We start from the raw sequence: 17,776 nt of genomic DNA on the forward strand, positions 1-17,776 counted from the left end.
GTTAATCAAGTGGTGCTGGTCGCCTTCAACAACGCCTTCCAGGTCTGCTGTTTTCTGAGTGCCGACGGAAATGATGACGCTGGAGCGAGGGGGAATGGTGACCTGGTCTTCCAGCACATTCAAGGCGTGCTTTCTTGGCGGAGTGTGCGGCGGCAGTGCCTTTTCCGTGGACAGTGTTATTGACTTAGACCTCAGGTCGATGATTGCACCATGAAGGCCTAAGAAGTCCATACCAAGGATGACATCTCTCGAGCAACGCGGCAGGATTACGAAGTTCGCGGGATAAATCCGGTTGTTAATGGTGAGTCTCGCTGTGCAGATTCCCTCCGGGGTTACGAGGTGACCTCCAGCTGTCCGGATTTCGGGGCCTTCCCAGGCTGTCCTAACTTTCTTCAGCTTTGTGGCGAACGGTCCACTGATGACAGAATAGTCGGCTCCGGTGTCGACGAAGGCTGTGACGCTGTGGCCGTCGATAAGAACATCGAGGTCGCTGGTTCGTCGTCTTGCGTTGCAGTTAGGTCGTGGCGTTGGGTCACGGCTACGTCAGTTTGTTCCGCTGCTTCCACGTTGCGTCGTCAGGTCTACTTCGGTCCGCGAGGTTTCGTCATCAGGGGTTCGCGTCGTGTCCTGAAGCCTTCGTCGTGGCGGCGGCGTCGGCGGCGGAGGGTCTTCGGCATTTCGTCGTACAGCAACCGCACCTCCATCGGTTGCTGCCCTTAGTTTTCCGGATGCGGGCTAGGTGACCGGCCCCGGGTTGGGCCAGTGTATGGTCGGCGTTGGGGAGAGGCGTAGCGGCCTGGCGACGGCGATCGGGAAGGTCCTCGGGGGGTCCACTGCGCTCCTGCCAGGTAGTCGGCGATGTCACGTGGTCGTTCCCCCTTGCTGTGGACGCGGCGCGTCGACGGCGAACCCACGCAGTCCCATCTGTCGATAATGGCAGCGGCGGTAGGTGTGGCCGGCTTCTCCGCAGTGGTAGCAGAGTGGACGATGGTCGGGGGCGTGCCAAACGTCGGTCTTCCTCGGCGCGTATCGCTGACCGGCTGGCGGGCGGTATGACGTCGGTGGTGGCGGCGGTGGCGCCTGGCGGCGGAACTGCTGGGGCGGCGCGGCATCTTGACGTGGGCGAGGAGGGGGGGCGTTGCGTCGGGCTGCAGCAGCATAGCTCATTGCTTGCAGCTGCGGCGGTGCCGCTTGAGGAACACCCAGTGATTGTCGGATTTCCTCGCGTACAACGTCCGCAATCGACGTCACTTCGGGCTGTGTAAAAGGTGCGAGCTTTCGCAGCTCCTCTCGCACGATGGCTCGTATCGTTTCGCGCAAGTCGTCGGAACCGAGGGCGTGAACTGCTGCGCTGTCTTGGAATGCGCGGCGATTGTACTGCCGAGTGCGCATCTCTAGCGTCTTCTCGATTGTTGTTGCCTCCGCGAGGAATTCTTGGATGGTCTTGGGTGGGTTTCTGATTAGTCCCGCGAACAGCTCCTGCTTGATTCCTCGCATGAGGAATCGAACTTTCTTCTCCTCGGGCATCTCAGGGTCTGCGTGGCGGAACAGCCTCGTCATTTCTTCTGTGAAGAGTGCCACGTTTTTGTTTGGCAGCGGCACGCGGGTTTCGAGCAGAGCCTCAGCCCTCTCCTTGCGGACAACGCTGGTGAATGTTGCCAGGAACCTGCTGCGAAAAACGTCCCATGTTGTCAGGGTTCGCTCTTGGTTCTCGAACCATGTTCTAGCTGCGTCCTCCAAGGCGAAGAAGACATGCTGTAGCTTGTCTTCACTGGTCCAGGAATTGAAAAGGGCGACTCAGTCGTAGGCTTCCAGCCAGCTTTCCGGGTCTTCGAACGACGATCCGCGGAAGGTGGGCGGCTCCTTGGGCTGGCGAAAAAGGATTGGCGCAGGCTGCACGTGGTCGGTCATCGTCGCTGTGGTCGATGTTGAGATCTGTGGCTGCCTGGGTTTTTCGGGAAGGAGCCCGTGCTCTGGCTGCAGTCCCTTCTGCCTGCGGCTTGTTCAACGATCCGGGATTTCCTTGCCGTCGTCCTCGTCGCGGCTTGGGCTTGGGTCAGCGCTCCGCGGTGGCGTCCGGATCATGAAGCAGCACCTCCACCAGATGTCACGTGGTCGTGACATCGACGAAGACAGCAGTCCGCGTTTGCAGGATGAAACTGTTTATTTGGCCGAACTTGTGGCCGGAAAATCAGAACTAGAACTACAGCAATACACGCTGTACAATGATAGAGGCGAACAGGGCGTCGTCCGTCGATCAACTGACAAGCGGTCAAGCGCGTCGGCTTTTATACAGGTGCTATGGAACTTTCCAGCAATATCGCTGGTGGCGGCGTTATCTCTCGACAACGCTGGAACATTCGCGTGCGGCGCACAATCTTAACGAAACGATCTACCAGAATCGTGAAGCTTCTCGAACACTGCTTCGGGGCCAGCGTCGAGCGTTGATAACCATCCTTGCTGGTCAAACTCGAACACATCAAAATAAAAGCAGAAGCAGGCGTGGCAATATCTACCACTCTCCCGGTCGGTGGGGTGCTGTTGCCTTCTGGGAGCGGTAAAGTAAGGTAATTCATCATTACTGTGGCCTCCGCGATGAACACCAGCAACGCGTTACACGTCTGTCCCATTCGTTGTCCCAATTAAACGTCTGTCCCAATGTATGGGACAGACGTTACACGTCTGTCCCATACATTGTGCAAACTCTCTTATATCAATTCAGTTACTTCTGTAAACATTCAGTTACTTCTGTAAGGGCACACTTTACTTTCGTGTTATCCGATTCCTATGAAGGAGGGATCAACCATCTTTTTTTTTTTTAACTTTTGACTGGCTGCTTGGATGAACTCGTTTGATTGTTCAGACGGCCTCATTTGAGTGCCCGGATAACAGCGCTGCCTTTTGAACCAAGATCACTTCAAGGCTGCCGACAATGGGAGCTAAAAACATTTGATGTAAGCATCTTAATGGCTACAAAATCACCATCAGAAATAACCTCCAAACCCCACTAATTAAAATGTTAACAAGTAAATTTTAGCTAACCAGCTTACTAGTTAGTGCATCCTTGACACTTCGTGGTCCACCACTGCCAACAGTTTCCATTGGAAGAGATTTTATCATTCTTTTTCCTCGAAGAGACTATTTTTAAGGATTCTTGAAAGTGTTCACTAAAACACCCAGTAATCGCAGAGTTCTGCTGAGGAGTTGGTACATCGTTTGGATATCGTGCTTTTAAATTTACCCTAATTTTTCGATTACCAAAGCACAGTTATCACTAATGTCGATGTTTTAAATGTTCTCAAGCATTATATCACTACAACCTCGCTTTCTGTGTCCCTTTAGAGGCTTGCCTAGTTAGTTACTGTTTGAATATTGAGCTTCATTCTGGGGTCGTGATTTTTAGAGTGTAAGCTAATCTACTGCAGTCTGCGGAATGGAGTGGCCACTTTGCTAACTAAAAAGTCTTTACGATATCCTTTAATGCCTGCATATCTGGCACTCGGTCTACAACTGGCTATCGATAAAAAAAAAGTGTGAGGAAGGTTTTGTAGTACATTTTTCAAGTTGTTTTGCTTACGTGTGCTCTTGTAAAGCATGAAACCTGAAGCCATTGCCTCCTGCGTCACTTGTCACAGATGGCGTGCAACACCAAAGAGCCTGTTTGCTTGTTTCTTAGCCTGTTCATACTTTCCACATATTCTGACGACACCCCCACAACCCCAAGAGGGCTGCATCACAATTGAGAAGCCACCTGGCTTGCCACACGAAAGGAGAGGAGACTGGCATCTGTTCTCCTTGTTTGCTTCCATGGCAGGTAGTGGAGCACAGGGATAGTACTCTGACATGATCACTTCAACGACAGTGTCGCTTTGCATGACGTAGAGCCTGACGTGTTGAATAACTGAATCAACTACTTGCCCATGATGTCCTCACTGCACTGGCGGTTCGTATTTTCCAACGTCAGACAACACGAGACTGAGTGCACTGTCACGGCCGCTGGATAAAAAGCGCACGGTACGGCCTGCCGCGTCGGGCGCCTTTCTATGGGAGAGCGCGTGTTGGCACTAGTTGCAGTTGCGGCCGCTGCGGCGCGACGGGGCGGGGAAGGGGAAACGGGTGCCGGCGGCTCCGTTGGGGCAGCAGCCGCAGCAAATTAGTTGGTGATGGTCGCAACAGCGATCTCACTCAGCTGTTCCAAGCGGTTTTTTTTCATCTCATCTATCGCAGTCACGACATATCATGCGTTCAGTTGAGTCCGTTCGCGTAATCTGGTTAAATAGCCACTTAAGTTTCCGTGTAGGTGCCGAGCTCCTGGCACTTTTTTTTCCAGGACTAACTTTTTGCTTTGAGTCTGAAAGAATATTACACAATGCGCGTAGCAACATTATATGGCACTGAATGTGTGAAAAAGTGGTTGTTATATTTATGTGCGTGTAATGAATGCATCCTTTGTCCACATGACGGAGACTGCCAGAAGACAATCACGTTCGTGTGCAACGAAGATTCGCCAGTGCCTGTGCAGCGGCTAACGTCAAAGGACCAAAACGAAAGGTTTTATGGTCTGCACAGACTGGAAGTAGACATGGGAAGCCAAAATTTGGGCTCACAAGCTGGAGGCATAACAAAACAATAATAATAAAAAAAGAAAACAGAGACGAGTATAACGAAAGCGTTTACCTCCGCCCCCCCCCCCCCCCCCCCCCCCCCGTTTTTTTTTGTTTTTTACCGTATAGCTGTCAAAAGCGACCTACCTTAACTTTGTCCCTGTGAGTCGCTCGCAAAGTGTGTGCTGGCTGCCACGTATATTTGTTTGAAATGAAATATTGTCGTCGCTCACCAGCCGCTTTTATGCACTTTTTTGTCTCCGCATGTTTTGCTGAGGTAAGTTTGAGTCTGTGGCCTGTACCGCTAATGACCACAGACAACCCAACTCTTTGAATAAAAGGAGTACACGTGCTTTTCACGGCAACCAACATCCGTACCACATGGCATTGCGGGGCAACGCACGCCACCGCAACGCGACAGCGTTCGGAAACAACCGGAACCGATGACAAAGGTGTCGCGGGCTGAAAGGTGGGAACTAAAAAAAAAAAAAACGAGAGATAAGAGAAAACGGGAAGGTGGTGTCACGGCCGCTGGATTTCAACGACGTTTGCAACAAGCCGCAGTTTGCAGCTGGCAGGGATGAGCCCTGAATTCATAATAAATAAAATAACTTCTCACATTTTGTCCAGATTTTATGTTCTCTGTTGAATATTCGTTACACGATCATAAACGGCGTAACGGGAAGAAACAGAACTACTGAAAAGGGCAGGAATGTAAGCAGTTGTGTTCGTGTGTTTTTCAGCCTCTTCATCACTCTTTCCGTCTGACCGTTTTCATATTATTTAATCCGTAACAGCTCGCCCAATTGTCAGTATTGAAGATGTAGTCACTGAAATTTCAAAGTGACTCGAATCTCCTTCTATGAGATGGTCGCACATATGATAATTATTTCATGGCAGTTGCATGCGATACCGTACCGTATGTGTATTATAAACATGTTTGGAGGAAGGAAGAAGTTTATTTTTTCTCGTGTCAAATAAACAGTGGCCGCTGCAGTTTCTGAGATCACTTTTTTGAAATGAAATGATTAAATCTGAATCAACATATTCAGAGCCAAAATAAAGAATTTCGATGCATTAAGAAAGGTGCAGCGCCTCCAGGTTGGTTAGTTGTGGTCTTCTAGGATAAAAACATGTCCACGCGATTACTTCCGCAAAAAGCAAGGCAAGAACAAAAATTCCCAAGCGCTGCAAGAATGAACAAGAAATATCGGTAATTAACTGATGTGTACACGCTAGATAAATTTTAGAAGAGGATTTCGGGCGTCACATGAAGACGCACGCGCCCACGCATAACTGCCGCAAGCGCGCCGCGCATGTGATCCCGCGGGCGTCCGCGAAACCCGTCCCCGCCCGGTGGCGCCGCGGCGGTGCTCCGGGAAACTAGGCCCGTCACGCCGGTTTCGGAGCACGCGGCAGGCCGTACCCGTGCGCTTTTTATCCAGCGGCCGTGGCACTGTATAAGTGCATTCAACTCAGTCTAGGCTTGCCTCTGGCTAATTGAGATAAAAAACATTACACTTTCAATGTTTTGTCTTAGTTATTGCGTAACGGTCAGCATAATTATTAAAGAACACTCGCTTGTGTCACATTCATTTTCGTTGAGAGTTTAAAACGTCGTACTCACGGAGTGCAGCCGTGGTGTACGGCCACAGCGACATTGTCTCACCATCTCGACATTGTGCCGATGTGCGACAAATAGGCTTGTGCGAATAGTAAATTTTAGGTCCGAAGCGAATAGTAATTTGGTCGAATAATTTCAAAGCGAATTCGAAAAGTGTGTATCACATATTTATAAAGAAAAATGAGCATATTTGTCATGACCCAACTAACCTGCACAATATTTTTAAAATTGAAACAAGGCATATGCAAATGTCATTCTTTTTGGTTAAAGTGAAGTGGAAGCAACTTTGAGTAGTAGCAGGATTTGACTTTCGGTAGAATGCAAGTGATAACCTGTAAAATATGTTACGTTTTAAAATTTACTATACCTAGAGCACACAATCTGGTATAACAAGCTTTTAAACTTAAAAAAATGATGAATCGATGTGAGGCTAATAGTATGTTCGTTTAACCTTTAAGTGTGGCTGGTATAACAAGCTTTTAAACTTAAAAAAATGATGAATCGATGTGAGGCTAATAGTATGTTCGTTTAACCTTTAAGTGTGGCTCCGTGGCAGTGCGGATTTTTCCTGGAAAGGTGTATTCACGGCATAGCACCCTTCCACTGCAGCGAAACCACCTTTACAGGGGATTACGTGCGGTTTATATGTCTATTCGTTCATTTCGAATACTTTGAAATTTCCTAGAATTTAAATTCGTGTCGAAGTGAATTCGAATACTGTAATATTCGTTCGAATATTCGAAGTGCTCGAATATTCGCACAAGCCTGGCGACAAACCACAATGCACAGTTGGCACTGCTGGCACATTCAAACTACAACAAAGCACGCGCTCGCAAAACATCAATCGCTGAAAGCACAAGAAGGTAACGCTAACTGAAAGTTCCAGTGAAAAAAACGCTGTGCACATCCACAATGGAGCAGTAGTAGAAACTACCATCTGTGCTGCTGAAATGCTAGACTTTACCCCCAACTAAAGGTGATAAGGTGTGTTCATTAGTTCTAGGCATGTCAAGAGAACCACAGAGCTTTGTGACGTTGCTGGAAATACCAGATGGCACCATCAATTTTCCAGTTTTGCTCGCCAGCCAATCAGCACGCATGGAAGGTGATAGTTTGGCAATAGCTCCAAAAGTGATTGTCTCGGAATACGGCCCCAGGAAAATAAAAAAAAAATACCATAATTCCCAAGTCAGCGTATCTTCCTACTCCAAGATATGGAACAAATGAATGAATGAATAAACTTTATTAAAAGTCCGGCAGTTTCCTTCGGGCGAGGCGGGGGGAAGAGGGGATTAACCCCTGTCCCGTCCCACTCTCTGTCGATGATGACGGCTCGAAGTCCTTGGACCCAGGTGGCATCTCCGGCTTGCTGAATGGCCCAAAGTTGGTCAAGCTATTTTATTCAGTCCAATTTGATTTTGTTTGCATACGCTGAATTTACAGACTGCTCGATACTTTGTTCTGGTTCTTATGCGAAATGGGTGACCGGCTAGAACCTTTGTGCACTGCTAACCGTTTGGTCCAGAAACCTTATCTTTTACAAGCTGGTGCTCTTGTGTTTCACCCAGACGCAGCAGCCTGCCGCTGCTCCCGTGGCACGTCAAGTGCCTCTCATCACCGGCGGGAGCACTGCAGTGACGGCCAACTCCCTGCTCATGGTGAAAGTGATGCCCAGCAAGGTGCTGCCCTCCAAGGTGCTCCAGGAAGAGATCCAGCAGTTGGGTACGGCTAGCCCCCCCACTGGCCCGCCCGCTAGGGCGGGTGCCGGTGGCGGCGGCAGCATGCCGCCACAGGCCAGCTCAGACAGCTCGAATAATGTGTACCTCTGCTTTGTGTAGAGGCCCAGTATCGCAGGGTAGTGGACGGGCAGAACCCTGTGCCCTGGCTGGCGCAGCGTGGAGTACTCCAGACAGACTTGCCATGCAAGTTCTGTCGCGACGGCAGGGCCCTGCTTGAGCCCGACAGTACAGCGATCAACGGCTACAGCTTGCGCTGCCGCCAGGCCAGGTGGGTCCTTGCCCTGGGGGGTCAATTTGTCCTTCATCCTGTGCATTCAACCAGTCACAGCGTACGCATTTTGTTTGTGGCCCATAGGGGCAGCAGGAAAGCGTGCACTTGGTTCTTTGTTCTGCTGGACCTCCGGCCACGTTTCGTTAGACGAATGAGGCTGCCTGCTGCAATTTGAAAGAGGGTAAAGGGGAATAATTTCGATGTAATTGGCACAGAATGCAAGCATTCTGTATTGTGATGATGGGGAAATATCAGTTGTTGCCTTTTTGCAGTCACTGAATAGCGCACGTGTTAATGACCCTTGGGCTGTGGTGCCTTTTGGTATAGTGTCTCCGTCATTAACTATCCATACTTTGCCTGCAGCATTGAACATTACGTTGTCGTATAGGGAAAAGCCAAGTTGTGTGCTCCAAAAGGTATTTCACTATGCAGCATAAGAAGCTCTGTAAGAATCTAGTGTGTGTAAATTCATTGACCCGTCTACACGGTTCTGCTGCACACGCCTTGATTAGCCTGCAATCCAAATGACCTAAGAACCGGGTGCACTGCTCTGTGCGCACACTATACATTCATTACTGTCCAAGCACCCAATCTGAGAGGCACAATGGCACTGCCGTCTGGGCCCCTTATGTGAACCTGTTTGATCACACAAGAGACATTCAAATGAAGGTCAAACAGGTGCACATTATCTCGTGTACCTGGTGGGTTTTGTCTCTTACTGCTGGTCTCAGCTGCAATGTTGTATCGTCTTGGACTGCAAGGCAGAGCTGCTGTATCATGTGAACCAGTGGTCTGTTGTGAAACCGGTGTTCTCTTCTCTAAACTTGCTTCATCCAAGTGGCTTAACTTGTTGCAGCGAGAGGTTTTGTTTTAATTTGGTTCCTGGTGTCCTGAAGCAGCACTTTTTTTTTTCTCATTAATCTGGTATGTCTTTTAATACCCTTCACTGAGCGACCAACTTTCTGAAGTTGAAATTGGATGATTGTGTTTTAGTCTAAGTAAAGTCATATTGAAGAGAGGTATCATCACATTCATTGTTGGATAACTGTAGAGCAAGCAATTCCTAATATGCCTTCTCTTAGATCTTCACTCGATATGCTGCGGTAAAATGTGAATCTGGCACGTGCAAATGCCAGTGCATATTAGAAACTTTTTTTAGGTATTCTTGCAGTGTGCCACTCTCCAATCCACAACAAAGCATGTGAAGCACTTGTTCCCGGTTTCTTTATGCATGCGGTGTAATTTATATGCAACACAATCGCCTGCAATGCATAGTCTGCAATCCTATACATTGTGTGAAAGTTCTGTATATAGAGGCTGGCTGTTATTATGCTAGTGTGTTTGTAGAATGAAAGCTGCTCCTGTGTAACTGATTCTTTCATTTTCCTCTATGGGAAACGACTGGTGACAGTTCATGCTGAATTGCAAGTGTTATTGCCTGCTTGTCATGATCAATGTCATAATCACATAGTGGCAAGTGTGTGATAGTACTAGTTGATCTTAAAATGACATGACGAGGGGTGTTATTCTAGTAATGGCTTTGTATAGGTCAAGTTGTTACTTGTTTACACTCTGGCTGCCTTTTCAGTGCTGTAAGTGTTTGCGCTTCGGCTGATTCGAGTTTTGTCACACTACATTGAGAAAAGTGCCCTGGATGGAGCCCCATCACTTGCGTCAAAATCTTCCTCAGCTCTGCATTGTTCTGTAAATATCAGCTCTGACAGACAAGTCCTCTTGTGGAAACATTGGTTCCTGCGACGTTGTCTGTTCAATTTCACATCAGCTTTCGTAGGGGCACTTCCATCTCACCATAAAAAGATTTTATGCGAGCTTTCCTTTGCCACCTGCAGGGCTTGGCATTTTCCACAGAAATTGCACCGCAACTTCAGTGCATCTCAAAATGCCCTGGACAGGTCTTGTTGAACTTGGGAACTTCATAAACTTATGAAGTCCTTCTCTCTCTCTCTCTCTCTCTCTCTCTCTTTTGTTCAGCAGACAGTGCTTCATTTATTGATTTTCTCTGATTGTGGTACAAAATAACACTCGTTAATGGCTTAAGCTCAACCTGTGTCCATGTAGAGCTGTCCCATGTATAATGAATCTATAGGTATGTGGCATGTGTTTATGGTATCCAAAAATTACAAGTTGGCCTTCTAGGGTATACACTTAGAAATGGCTTCAAAATTTACGCATGATTGAGGAACAGCCATTTTCATAGGGCTGTGCCCTGACTGCAGGGCAGGCTACTGTTGCGTCACCACCAGTGCTGCCTTTACAGCATTTGTAACACTTCGCTCTGCGAAAAAACAGCGAACATACAAAATAACGGCGTCCTGAGAACTTTGGATTACTGAAACTACTTAGAGGTGCTTTGTTCAGTGGTTTGCAGCTCCAAGGAAACTGTTTTCCAGCAATACCCAATCCCAATTTCGCCGCAAACTTGGGGATACGGCCGCCTTACAGAGCTGCAAGACAATGCCGCATAAATATGTTGATGATTGATAGGTAAACCACCCCAACCTAGTTGCTGCCAGCACCAAAAAAAATAAAAAAGGAATAAAGCTGTGGTCCTTAGTACGCTTTGTGCACTGCTGAAACATGCCCCTGTGGAGGAGGAAGGAGACATCACTGCAATGCAGCGCTTGCTTGCAGTGGGTCATGTGCTCCTCAAAGCATAGTGTCATGCTATGACCATTTGCCCATTCTTTCTGGGAAAAGTGAAAAAAGTAATAAAAGCCAGTCTGTATTGTGAACAATCCTGAACATGTCTATGTGGCATTGCCTCTTTGCTCCATAGGGCTGTCGAATTCCCAGGTTTGTGGTGAATTCAGGATTGGGAATCGCCACATGACACCCAGAATCTTCTAATTAACCGTGCTGGTGCAGGCCACCACTTCAAATTATCAAGTCGAACTTGCATGAGAAAATACAGTACCGCAGAAAATATTCGAATTAGGCGGGATTCCTAAATAACTGAGTTCAAGTTATTGAGGTTGGAGCAGATGTGGGATTCAAAGAGCCCTGGCCACTTAATTGAATATCGTGATGCTGATATTTGTGGTAAACATGCTCAAGGTTTGTTAGTGAGAGAGCCACGATATTGTTAGCCCAGTTGTGAATCACAACTGAAAAAGGAACCTCTTGGTTGTGTTGACACTGTTGATTGGTTCATGGCTTTCTGTCATCGTTGGTTGAAATGGCCTTCCCCACAATCAATGTACGAACATGAAGTTGCAGAAAGGTACACATTTGAGCCGGTTGGTTCATGATTATAAGCAGAAAACTGTGCTAAAAGATGGGATGAAACAAAAGAACACAGACCGCAGCACTATGGTCTGTGTTTTTTCATTTCGTCCCATATTGTAGCATTGTTTTCTGCTTATAAATGTGATGCTGTTTGCATGTAACCAAAGTGGCTGGGAAGATTTTACTGTGCCTGCCTTTTTGTAAATTTCATAGTTCTGCTGTGGTTTTGGCTAGCTACCAACACTTTGGTTGCTGGTGCATTCCATTTTCGTTCCATAGCTAAGGCATTGCAGTGTAACAACTGTATGTGGCAGCTTCAAGGCCAAAGTGCATGTCATAATACAGCAAAGATAGCTCTGTTGTTTCGAGTGATTTAGTGCTTTCTACGAAGGCGTTGTGAACTTGCTGAAGCTTATTGTTAAAACTTTGTTGATTCTGAAGGAGGTTAGCAACTGCTGGTTCAGTCAGGGCAATTACAAAACCTTTTCACTTTTAATTAAAGCAAATGCTTTTTTAGTTGGCCATGTGCAGCCCCTCACATCTTTTGATTGTGGGCAATGCACATTGCATGATCTGTGTTGTTTTGCAACTTGGTAACAAGGATTTGGGTCTTAGTTTTAATCTGCATGTGAAAAATTGGTTGTTCTTTCTCACTGTCACTGCCCCAGTATGTCCATTTTTGCTAGGTGGTACTGTTTGAGTGCACCACTATCTTTCTTGCTGCTATGCTTTTGCTCTTATTAACTATGAAGCCCTCTCACCAGAATCACCACAGGCTGTTTGTTATGTAAATTTTGTCGCTTCCGCATTCTGTTCTCTGAGCCCTGTGAAAAACTGAACGGGAGCATTCTGCTGTGTTTAAATTTGTCCCAGTGGCAAGTGCAAAGCACATATGTAACAAATATAGAGAATCGTCTCATTAAGAAGTGCTTCAGTGATGGGGCACCATACCAAACTTTTATAAAGGCATGACTCCCTCAGGGAAGCAAACCCATATGCCGCACAGGTCTTCCAGCACTGTTAGGAAAGCAGCCGTGCATTCGATAACTTGATCAGCCACATTGTTTTCAGTACACTCAGATCGGCTCAGGCAGCACTGTGTGAAGTTGAAAGTATGTTCAAAAGTGATCAGCTGGGAGTGGAGTTTTCGAGATGAAGTTTTTTAGGCCACAACCTCATTTACAACGCCAGTGGCTGACACAAGGTGGCATGCCAGTATTTGTACTAGCCGTGATATAAACTGTGTTTGGGGCTTTTGTTTTGAATGGACACTGGCTCTTTTTTTTTTTTTTCTGCAGCACCAGTAATATGCAGTGAATTAACACAATGGCATTATTTCTGAATGGGCCTGCGGTCGGGCATAGATACGTATCCATCATGGTAGCAGGCATGTTTCACACTTTTATCAGCACAACAATGCTGACGCATTGCATAGGTGGCCAATTCCTGCATTGCATGACATTGTACAGTACCTCTCATTAACTATTGGGTTGGCATATTGGTGTGCAGTGTTTTGAAGCCTGCAAGTGAGCTTGTCATCTGTCCATTTTTTTAATTGTGTTCCCAGTTTTCTTTCTTTCTTTCTTTCTTTCTTTCTTTCTTTCTCGCAGAAGTGAATTCCTGTCCTGATCTATGTGTTTAATAGTTATCTGAAAAACATTGATTTTCCAGGTGTATAACATTTCTTACAATACACTTTTTTGTTATACAAAATTGTACATAGGTAGCATGTCTCATGTGACCACATTTCTACAGTTCTTTTCCACCTGGTGGCTTTCATCGTCGTATAAAAGATGACAACTTCACTTGTTGGTCCTCACTCTTTCTTGTCACTTTTTTATTATTATTATTATTTACATTGTTATGTCATGTGTACAGTGCCCTTTAATGAGCTGTATGAATAGTTGAAAATTGTATCCTGAGGTTACCTTGTAGACTGTACCATTTATCACAGTTGGATTGGAAGTCTATTGCTAATACATTCTGATGTAAATGACAGAACACAGGCTTTCACTCTTTGTGCATCTATTCTCAGCACATTGTACATACTACATCTGTTTGCCTGCCGGACTTTCAAAAAGCCATTTAATAACCTCAGTGCCCTTGTGTATTTCCTGGCACATCGATTATGTTGTTACTGTGTAATCGATGGTGGTAGTTCTCGGTGTGACTGAGAGTGGCTCACATACAAACTGTTTGTTGATTTCGTAACATAAATTATTTTCGGTATGTCCGTTTGTTCACTGACATTTGAAAATTTATCTCTCACGCTTGCCTGTTTTCTCGCATCTGTAATAACGTTGTCTTTAGTCACATTGTTTGTTGTCATGAAAGTGAGGAGAGTTTTGCACAGTGATGTCTTCTTTAGCCAGACTTGCTGAAGTGGTCTGTGAAAGTCGTTGTTGCTGTGATTGAGATGTCCAGGCCACAAACAGCAGTGTTATCGCAGAAATATGCGTTTGTTCATTAAGCCTTGTTAATGTGACATGTGCACTGGAATTTCACGACTGTAAGCTTCTGCTTAGGTGGCATATTCTAGGACGTAAAAAAAAAACACTAAAATAAATGCTGCTTCTGGCTTGTTCCTTTTTGCTTTGGCCCTCGTATAAGGCACGTACTGTGAGAAACACCTTTCCATTACCTTTTTGCTGACGGAATAAAAATCTGTCGTTTTTTTCACTGTCATTGAGTTTTGTGTTCATTGTTCCCTATAAACAAAGGTACCAAGCCAAAGTTCACAGTGCTGGCTATGAAAAGCACAAAGTAGATTCCTTTTCAATTGGCCACTAGCAGCGAATTGGTCTTAATATGCATTTGAATGCTGTCTTCCACATCAGCATTGATGAGCACCACTTGCACAGCTTATAGTCGTGACATTGCAGCCAATGCCTTAAGAGTGTGTTTTATGAATCACAATCCTTAATGCATGTTGGTGAAAGCTTGGAAGAATTGCCTTACTTTTACGCTCGGGCTTTGTTTGGAAAGCAAACAGCATTGTCATTTGCATATTGGGAACAAATGGCTGTTTTGGTTGTAGATTTTGGTGCAAGCAGTGCCAAATTCTAATGGCAGATCAAGAGCACGGTCCTTCCACTGAGAACACTCGCTGCAAATCTACATTCAGAACATTTGTGCTCCAACAAGAGCAAGTTGGAGTTTTCTTGGAAAATCTTGGAACAGTAAGGTTATCTGCCTTCTCATGTGGCGTGCTTGCAAGTTACCGCATATGTTTTTAAATGAGAAAGGTTTTGGTTACTTGACCACATATCACACCAGCCCCTGGCCATTTTGTCGGCTCTAGTAATTACATTCAGAACACTAGTTATTTTGGAAAGAAGTCATAGGGCAGTCTCTGAGGAAGGACTGTGCAATTTTTAGCATCATCTATTTGAGCGATGGCAAATAGCCTTCTAAGTGAAGCCTGCAACCTCCGGACTTTTTAAGTTGGCAAAAAAGGAAGCCATTATTGCAGACAGACAAAAAGCATTGTGCATGAATCGCACACTTGACAGTTGTGTCTGCAAAGTTTCAAACTGTTGCATAATGCAAAAATAGCGGAAATTTCTCATGAAAACCTGTGACTTTTTGACAAGAAGGGTGCCTTATGGTGGCACGATAACACAAAATTTTATCGTTCCTCGTACAATTTCAAATAAGTCATTTCGAAAAATTTTCATGATAAAGCAATCACCTGATGGCACCCTACAACTTCCAGTGTATAAATTGGCACTTTCTTGAGAGTAAGCGCTTCATTGTGATGTGAATAACCATCGATCACCAAGTACACGCCTGCTGTTTGGTGTTATCACTCAAGGTTGCCACTTGCATCCACCAAATTTTCAACTGTATTCTCAAGGTCGAGCTGCTCCACAGGTCCAGGGTGACCTTGCATGTGGGTGACCTTGAATATTTTTTCCCCCATATTTGGGAAGGGGTCTGAAGCTGCCATTGGAATTTTCCATGGATTTAAGCAAATAAGACGGGAACTTTTGTGTAAGGGCACAAACTAGCGACAGGAGTTAGGTCAGCTTCATCCCTTCACAGCAGAAAGTTTTATTAATGTGTCTACCACCAATAACTACCCTGCCTTTAAAGGGGTACTGACACAAAAATTTTCAGTGGTCAGTGTTTTTTTTTCTCTCTCTCTCTCATCAAATGGAAGGCCAAGCCCTCAAGATCCTAGCAATTGTACTGCTAAGCGTGAGTGCACCCTGAAAAAGTAATTGCAGCATATTTTTAAAAGCTAGTTTTGGTTCCTACTGTACCGTGGCTTCGCAACACGATATGAGCCCCTCATCACATGCTTACGCAAGATATCGTGATGTTTCCACTCCTGCTTCGCAACATGGCTCCGTTGGTGATGCACAAGCAGCCATTTTGAAAGTTTTGGTACCTGACATTATCACAGCTAGCCAGACTGCTGCATGAAGTCACCAGAATTAGTACCGTAGCCTGATTTCGAGCTAGTGTCGATGTCTGTAGGTGCGCCATGGGAAAATTGGCTTTAATATCAAAATAAAATATCATATCGGCATTTGCTGAGCTTCACACTTGCTAAGAGGCATCTCTCTATGCAGGAGATTTGTATGGCAGAGTTAACTCACCTTCACGAAATGCTGTCAGTGCCCCTTCAAGGCAGAATTAAGAAAGATAGTGTAGGGTTATATCCATGTGAAAAATTGGAGCACTAGCAAGTCGCTGGTGTACACACACACGCACACACACACTGAAGTTTAAATTTGATGATGACTAGCCATGCATGCGCAAATCGCAGTTTCTTGCGTTGTAATGGAGTAATCAGTTGGAATCTATACAGTCCAGGACATGGCATATGTAATTATTGACATGTATCTTTAGTTAGGGACAGACTTCCCAGGAAGAACGGGACTACCTAATCTCTACACATCAATGTGGTTCTTCGCTGCGTGTTGCAGCCTGATACACCTCCACAATAGCAGAGGCAGCAAGTATTTGCATCACATAAAGTTCATTTAATAGACTAAAAAATATTAAGCATGCACTGACCATGGATCGTAGTGCAGCTAACAAACATTCTTCAACATATCAGGACACTGCACATGTAGCACTTGCTGAAGTTTTCTGTAAGAATTCCAGAAACAGCAGGTGAAGAAAGGTGCCACATTTGACAAGTTTCTTTTAGAGTTGGGGTTTATTAAACCAGGAAGAAAGTGAGCACAGCATGTCTATTTAGAACAGACATGCGGAGAAGAGCAACACGACGGCTAATTAGTGTACAAAACCCGTGAACTTCATCTATCAGCACAGATTTAATTCATGAGGAATTTGTGTTTATCTTATGTGCTGCCACGTCATGATGAGATAATGTTATTACCAGAAAGTAATTGCAGGCTTTCTTTAATAATTGCATACAAAGCGGCATTTCCTATGTGTAAAGATTATCTATGTTAAAGGGACACTAAAGGTAAATGTTAAGTCAACGTTGATTGCTGAAATAGCTATCCAGAAACCTCGTAGTGCTTGTTTCATGCCAAGGAAATGCTTATTTCAAGAAAAAATTCCATTTCAGTGGTCCACATAGCATTAGCGCACTTCAAATCGCCCGCCTGGAAAGGGCCTTCTGACGTAGCGTTTGCCTTGCCCAACGTTGCCCGCTTTTACTGCCCGGCAGCCAACGCTGCGATTTCTGCTCTGAAGAACACATTACAAGCCTTGCCTAAGCTGTGGTTAATCTCATAATCCTCTGCAAGAAAGTGCAGCGAGCACACGCAGATGTCTTGGTTGTTTAGTACACTGTCATAGAGGTTCGGACTCTCGGCCACTTTGGCATAGGGGTTTATTTGCGGCATCCGTTGGAAAGTCTAGTCAGTTTCTTTGCTGCAGCCGCTGTTGCTCAAGCGGTGCACAGCATTCAAGCACCCGGAAACATAACAGGGACGCGGCATTTTGTCGAACTTTCCATTAGAACGACTTTCATAAGCGTGCAAAGCACACGCGACAGTATGCGATAACGAAACTACCACTGAGACGCAACCGCGTGAGCGGAGAGCAGCCCGGCGAAAACAGAACTCTTAAACCACCCGCGCCGTTCTCCTTGGTAACGCCAAGTTCTTTTTTCCATGAATGAAAAAGAAACGCACAAGCAGCATTTTATTACGTCTTTAATGTACGGAATTTATTTTTTTATTCTAAGTAGTTTGAGTACTAGTGATTAATTGTACTCTTGACGTCATCGGGCTCATTCTAAAATGTCCCACTAGTGGCGCATATCGTGTCCTACATTTACCTTAATTTCTCGATTAGTAGAGCACTA

At 45.7% G+C, this 17,776-nt stretch overlaps 1 protein-coding gene across 4 annotated transcripts in view; it reads left to right on the forward strand.

The window, feature by feature from the left end:
• Positions 1 to 17,776, forward strand: part of LOC119393738 (uncharacterized) — a 90,519-nt gene that overhangs the window by 30,299 nt on the left and 42,444 nt on the right. For all 4 annotated transcript variants that reach the window (XM_037660859.2, XM_049416334.1, XM_037660860.2 and 1 more), the window contains exons 8-9: positions 7,797 to 7,950; positions 8,067 to 8,235. In XM_037660859.2, coding sequence (XP_037516787.1) covers positions 7,797 to 7,950; positions 8,067 to 8,235 — 323 coding nt within the window. The remainder of the gene's footprint in view (positions 1 to 7,796; positions 7,951 to 8,066; positions 8,236 to 17,776) is intronic.

The sequence above is a fragment of the Rhipicephalus sanguineus genome, chromosome 5 (assembly GCF_013339695.2).
Source record: "Rhipicephalus sanguineus isolate Rsan-2018 chromosome 5, BIME_Rsan_1.4, whole genome shotgun sequence".
Classification (NCBI taxonomy): Eukaryota; Metazoa; Arthropoda; class Arachnida; order Ixodida; family Ixodidae; genus Rhipicephalus; species Rhipicephalus sanguineus.